The sequence below is a fragment of the Solanum tuberosum genome, unplaced genomic scaffold (genome assembly GCF_000226075.1).
Source record: "Solanum tuberosum cultivar DM 1-3 516 R44 unplaced genomic scaffold, SolTub_3.0 scf00157, whole genome shotgun sequence".
Classification (NCBI taxonomy): Eukaryota; Viridiplantae; Streptophyta; class Magnoliopsida; order Solanales; family Solanaceae; genus Solanum; species Solanum tuberosum.
Window position 1 is genome coordinate 1,128,218 of NW_006239084.1, and position 7,034 is coordinate 1,135,251.

Genomic DNA, 7,034 nt, shown 5'->3' on the forward strand with positions numbered 1-7,034 from the left:
GGGGGGATTACAAGGTGGGGAATTGAACCCCCACAAATAAGGTGGCAGTTCAGGTAGCCAGACCAACTGGGCTACAATCACCCCCCGCCCCAACACAGACACAAAACACGATTACTTTTTGTATATTATAAACTACACAGTTTAAGAATCAAGGGTGCCGCAAACAAGGAAGCATAAAAATTAAAAAGAAGTATTCCACATTGGAAATAATTTCAAATGATAAGGCAAATTTAACCATTTCCTTACATCTGAGCATGGACAATCAATCAATCATAATCAGGATACTCCAAAAATATAAATAAAACTGAAAACAGAGGCCACTCAAATCATAATAAGGAAACCATGTCCGCCTGCCCCAGATAAAAAACAAAAGGAAAAAAAAGAAAAAGAGGCAGAACATAGATAAATTTACATAAGACAGGAACAAAGAGTTCACCTTTGCAAAAAGAAACAACCTGACCAGCAATATTGCTAGACACGTTGTGTTCTTATTTCCTCTGTATCCCTATGTGATTAATTAGGTTTCTTGGCCTTAGATGTATATCGATGCACATATACATTCAACAAATAAGTGGATGGTAAGTGGAAACCCCAGAGGCAAGAAGGTGAAGAAAAATACTTGAGCAACAAAATTGCACAATATAGATACGAAAAACTGATTATTAGCAAAAAATCCAGGGAGCTGAAGTTGACAATAAAGAGAAAATCAAACCTTGGGAGATGTAACATAGGTGATGTTGGTGGAGGCTGAGGAGAGGCGTCAGGCGAGACAATGTCAACGGCAGCGGCAACGAAGGTTGAAGGTGACACCGTGAAGACAAACTGGAAAGCTGATATAGGATTGAAGTAGAAAAACTAAGAGGGGCATTGTATGCAGAGCAAAAAGTGAAACAGGAACTTACAACTAAAATATTCTTAGTCACCTTTTCGGTTAAAATCAAATAATGCACACTCCTAATCTTTCTTCTGCAGACAAACCAGCTAGAGAGATGCATTCAACCTTGGCATGGGATAAACGAATTGGATAAAGAATTGTTAGCTTTTGTACTACAATAGAAAACCGAGTATTTCATCCTAAGATCTCGAGCTAAACTTTTCTTTCTAGTCTTCCCGAGCTGCTTTACAATTTTGATGAAAATTCCAAAGTCCGGCTTGAGACCCTTGTCAATCATTTCACTGAGAATGTTTTGAGCAGCCATAATGTCTCCTTTCTTCTGATTAAGCCTCACAAGCAAGCTGTATAGTGTATTTCCACAGTGGTTATACTTGGCACTCATGTCAATCACATACTTATATGCTTTCTCACGCTCTCCTGCTTCAAGCAAAACTTTAAGAAATGCAGCATGAGTAGTAGAACGTGGTTCCACATTCACATTTATCATCAAATTCATAAATTCAGAGGCAAACTCAACCTGACCACGACTAGATGAATGATATACTAAAGTTTCAAAAGTAATTGCATCTGGATTGAGACCCTTATTTCTCATTTCTTCGAGCACAATACGCACATATTCCAGCTTATCATTCTTACACAATGAACCAAGCAGGTAGTTATATGACTTGGTATTAGGAGAACAGCCAAATTCAGACATCTCTTTGATAATTGCTCGTGCTTTTTCAATTTGGCCAGCCCGACACCTTTTACGGATCAAAATATTGTAGCGAGAAGCTGTTCTTTCAGTGATCTCTATTACAAATGTTGCCATTTCGAACAAGTCCAAACAACAATACATCTCGATTAATCCGTGAACACCAGAACCACAGCAGGATCCTCCAACCTCATTTAGCATATCAACCACTTTCTTAGTCGAATTCATCAATGAATCCTTACAAGATCCAAATACAGTTAAGAACCCAAAAGCCTTGTCAGTTAAACAAGTTTGTTCAGCCTTAAACTCCTCCAACAAAGAGAACATTGTTTTATAGTCATCTAACCATCCACAATTACAAATAATCAGACTATTGACATAAGCACTGCAGTGAAATTCAGGATGTGAGTCCCGAAGCCAATTAAAGAAATTCAATCCAGATATTCTTTGTTCATTCAAAAGGTCAAAAATCCCTATGACGCACTTGAATGATAGTTTTGAAGCCACCAAAATTAACTGTTGCCTCAAATCCTCCCCACCACCCTTGATTATCTCAATTATTTCCAAAATTTCTTCTGAATACACACTTGCCGAGGGCTTTGTACTCTTTTTGATTGTCAATTCATCCGTACAAGAACCTGCCACGTTCTCAAAATTTTCATTATCACAAGAAAACATAGTTGGAGGTTGAACACAAACATCTAGAGCAAGGGTTCCACAACGATGGCCCAAACAAAATAAAATATAACAAGAAATTAAGCACCTTGGTCTACAATACTGCATAAATGTATGCACTATGAAAGATTATTTCCTACAGGCTACAAATTGGGAATCAATCAAAATGGCTGTTTGGAAATATCCACACTAGATATTATTAAAAGAAGGGCTCTTTTGAATAATGGATGAATCAATATTCCATTTTGAACGAGATCCAAAAGGAAAATTGGCCAAAGGAAGACCTTTAGGTGGTTCTGAATGAAACATCTTTTACTAAGCTGAATTGGACATTTCTGAAGGAATAGCGTGAAATGATGTGACTGGAGAATACCAACTTGAACGAGTGAGGTAAAGAAAAGTGTTCACCATTTTAGCTATTGCCTGGCTGATGCAGAAAAGACTGGGAATTGAGTCATGTCAAGCATTGTGAGTTCAACATTGCAACTTTTTACTCAAAAAAAAATTCGTTTACTCCTTTACTCTACTGCTGCTAGGAGAAAGCTTAGGTGGCCACAATGGGTGAATTCTCCCTAAACACGGGTGGCTACACAAGAACTGCAGAATGTATTATTTTAACTTAGACCATAAGGTTTGAGCAAATAGCATTTACACTCTCTGGAATCTAATCTCTTTTTAGCTAAACTTTGTCATAATATGTACTGTTTCAAGTATGAACGTCAGAATAATGCAGAATGATATTGAACTTATCTTCACGATTAACCATGTTTGTTAATGTCTTTAACTTGGGGCAAGAAATGTTCTTGGTTAAGCTAAACAGGAAACATAAAAATAACATGTTTACCTAAGTAGGCTGCTGACCTATCAAGTTTGGAGCATGACAATTTAGGCTAGTCGCCACTCACCACTCAACGAATAGTGCACCTTTTATGAAACAAATGGGAGTAAACATACAAGACTTTACAACCAAACCATAAAGCACAAATCTTTTACAGTGTTCTAAGATGAAAAATAGGAAGTAAAAAATTGCACCTTTTAGGGTAAAACAATCTGAAATAAGCTTTAAGAAAAACTACCTTTAAGAACCTCATAAAGAGCTTTCTCTTCCAATTCAAGAAACTTTTTCTCAACTTTAAACCCCTTCATTTCAGCTCCTACCCTAACCTCTTCTCCAACATCAAACAGTCGTTCTTCTTCCCCCTCTACATCAAAACTCCAAGGTTTATACCCTTGTTCTTTTGCCCAAGACCCATCATCAAGAACTTGGCTTTCTATTCCCTCATGGTCCGAATCTTTGCCGTTGTTGTTACCTGTGGAGAAGAAACAGGAGTTGTTGGGTAAGAAATGTGGAAATGAGGGTTTAGGGGAAATGGGTTTAGGGTTTAAGACATGGGTTTTGGGGGAAAGTAGGATGAACAGTCGGAGATGTAAGGATTTGGAGATAAAACGAGAGAGCATTGTAGAAACAGAGTAGGTGCTGAAAATGCCTAATTTTATGAATCACAAGAGACTACTTTACTACCTTTAGCTATACATAGCAGCACTAATAATCCTTGTATGTTTGAACATGCCATTTAAACATATAATATAAAAAGTTTCAGTGCCAATGCTCTTGCTCATGTATGTAGTTTACCAGTTATTGGAATATATCTCCTGCTCTCACTGATTTAGATCCCCTCCGCTATTATTATCTTTTATCATATATGATTGAAACTGAACTTTTGTTTAAACATGTAATTTAAATTTTTTATATTATATATTTTTTCATAAACATAAAAAATTTATAAGTTACAAAACTATAAAAATTATCTCAATTTTTTATATAATTTTACCAAATAAACACAAGTTTATTAAATTGCTTAATACACTATCACCGAGATATTATTAAAAAATACAATATTTATTGATCAAATTTTAGTTCAATAAAAAAAACTAAAGATAAATTGTATGGTGTACTAATCTTTAATATTTTCCTCACATATAGTACGGACAATCTTCTCACGTTGAACTTGCATTTTCCGTTCATATGATTGAGAAGACAAACCAACATTGTTACTTTGAGCCATTTGACTGGTAAATATATTTGATAAAAAATAATGAGTTTGTTGGATATTATAAATGGTAAAGTAGAATTGATTTGAAGTAATAATAATAAATTCTATATTAGTGAAAATAGTCATTATATGAGATATAAATGATATTAAAAGTAATGGTATGAATTATAAATTTTATTTACGTATGAAGTAAATGGTTAGTAGATATATATGTGAGGTTGTTTTTATCAAAATATAAACTTGTGGGTCAAATTTATCCTTTTCAAATATTAGAACTTGGTCCAAATACTAACCATAGATTTCCCAAGTAAATTTTGGGGGGAAATTTGGCAAATACTGTTTGTCCATACAATTTGTCATTATTTGACAGATATTTTTGGCAAATAACCCAAATTCACAAATACTAGTTTTTTTTTATATCTGGGCCAAATCTCATTATTTGTGATCTTTTCAAAATTCAAATTTTACACCAAACTTTTATGTTTTACAAAAACACCCTCTATAGTAGTTGTTTGCACTGTATTATATAATTTTTTACGTGAACACCAAAGTAGTGATGAAATATTCAATGAATATGAAAGATATGATATGGTTGTTGATGAAAATAACGAACAATCGGCCCAGGGTAACAAAGTCATGTGCTTTGTCTACTTCACGATATATAGAAAGATGCTTGTAGCACTCACTCTAAACTACCACATTGCTCCAGTGTTATGGACAATACTTGTTATTTGTTGCAACGAAGATCCAATTGACTTGTAATACAAACTTATAGTTAGTTTTGATAAGTTTTAAAACTTATGGGTATAATCATATTTTTTTCTAAAAAAGTGAAATATGTTTTCCAAATACTATGGCCAAACACATGGTGAAATTTCACCCAAATAATTTTTGCCAAAAATTTGAGAAATGGTGTTGCACATATACCATTAGGGTATATATATACGCTAATTGTATCAAGTATTGAATTCAAAATGTATTATAATTATTGTTTATTTTTTTCTCTTATTAAATGATATTAAAAAAATATTATACTTGAATTTCAAATATTTAAAAGTTATTCAAATTAGTTTATGTGTTATTATATAAACTATAGTTGTAATACAATTTGAATTCAATATTATACATTGTTATAAATTTGATTGTTGTTATTCCAACAAATATAATACATTTTTAACAACGTAAATTAATTTAAATTGTATCAAAATATTTAAAACTCATACATAATACTTATAATACATTTGTATTAAAAATGTTTTAGTTATATATTCAACACGTGCATTGAAACATGCATATAGTATGTATTATATATTGAATTCAAATGTATTACAATTGTTATTTTTTTCTCTAATTAACGGTGTTAAAATATATTATTGTATTAAAAATATTTTAGTTATATATTCACAATGTGCGTTGAACAGTGCATATAATGTGTGTAATGTATTGAATTCAAAATGTATTATTTTGAACTAAAAATGTTTTAGTTATATATTCACCATGTGCATTGAAACATGCCTATAATATCCTATATCTAGGAAAATATTGAATTCAAAATGTATTACATTTAAAGATTAATGATTTTTCAGCTTCTCTTTTTCTTTTTATTTTTTATGTTTTAAAACAAGTTTTACAAATCTAAGATTTTTTTTTTGAAAGAACGTTCAAATATTTTTTATACTATCGAATTTGAGTATTATTTAAATTGGAGTACATATGATAATATATGAATTAAAGTATTTTTTAATTAATTTTTGTATTGTTGATTGAATGAACTAAGAAGATAAAATATAGTTTGAAGCAATAGAAACACCTATCCAAAGAAATAAAATCATGTTGAGAAGACAACTTAATAAGTTACGAATAATTATTTTATGAGATTAATTAGTCTAGATTTTAAAAAGAAGAAAAAAAGAGTAAAAAGTTACTTGATGATTGTCTCAAATTGTCTTGATGATTGTCTCAAATTGCTTCAATGATGTTGAGGGAGAACGATGTGATAAACGAAGACAAGAAAGTGGTTAAACAATTCTTGACCATCAAATAAGAATCCTAAACAAACTCATATAATTAATTTAGAGTTTAAGTTACCATATAATTTTTTTTTTGTTATTTTTATTTAATATTAATAATATGTGAACATATTAAAAGAAATAAGTATTTTAAAAAATGAACTAAAGGTGTAATTTTCGTATTCACTGTCAGTAGAGAGAAGTTAATCTCTTACAATTGTTATATATGTTTTTTCTCTTATTAGCGATGTTAAAAATGTACTATATCTAAATTTCAAATGTTATTTTAATATAATTAGAATTATTATTTTAAAGATATGTCAAAAATGTATTATATTTTTAAAATGAATTGGACATTTACTTTTAAGATATGTTGATATTATTTTTAGTATAAACATGGCCACTTGTAGTTGTGCGGAAGAGGAACTAGCAGTGATAGTGCCCTCGGTGGCGGAGCCACCTTATAGTTAGGGGTTCATCCGAATTTCCTTCGGCGGAAAATTATATTATTTATACATGGTTAAGATAATTTTTTAGATATATATAATAGATGTCGAACCTTCTTCAGCTACTTTGTGTGTCTATTTCTTCATATTTTGAATTCTTTATTGAAAATCCTAGCTCTGCTACTGGTGGCCCTGTTTGTTGAGGCTATTTGTGGTAAGAAAAGTAAGGCTAATATGTGTAGAGTAAAAGATATGTCATAA

The 7,034-nt window shown here is 31.6% G+C and overlaps 1 protein-coding gene across 5 annotated transcripts in view; it reads right to left on the reverse strand.

Annotated features, from left to right (window-relative positions):
• LOC102590671 (pentatricopeptide repeat-containing protein At1g09900-like) overlaps positions 1-3,926 on the reverse strand; it is a 13,308-nt gene extending 9,382 nt beyond the window's left edge. For 3 of the 5 annotated variants that reach the window (XM_015311463.1, XM_015311464.1, XM_006353718.2), the window contains exons 1-3: positions 3,341-3,915; positions 924-2,227; positions 713-830 (exon numbers count right to left, since the gene is read on the reverse strand). In XM_015311463.1, coding sequence (XP_015166949.1) covers positions 996-2,227; positions 3,341-3,722 — 1,614 coding nt within the window. In that variant the 5' untranslated portion in view covers positions 3,723-3,915 and the 3' untranslated portion in view covers positions 713-830; positions 924-995. Of the gene's footprint in view, positions 1-6; positions 831-923; positions 2,228-3,340 lie in introns of those variants that run through there. The other 2 variants (XM_015311466.1, XM_015311465.1) reach the window with 2 other exon arrangements.
• Positions 3,927-7,034: the final 3,108 nt, after the last annotated feature.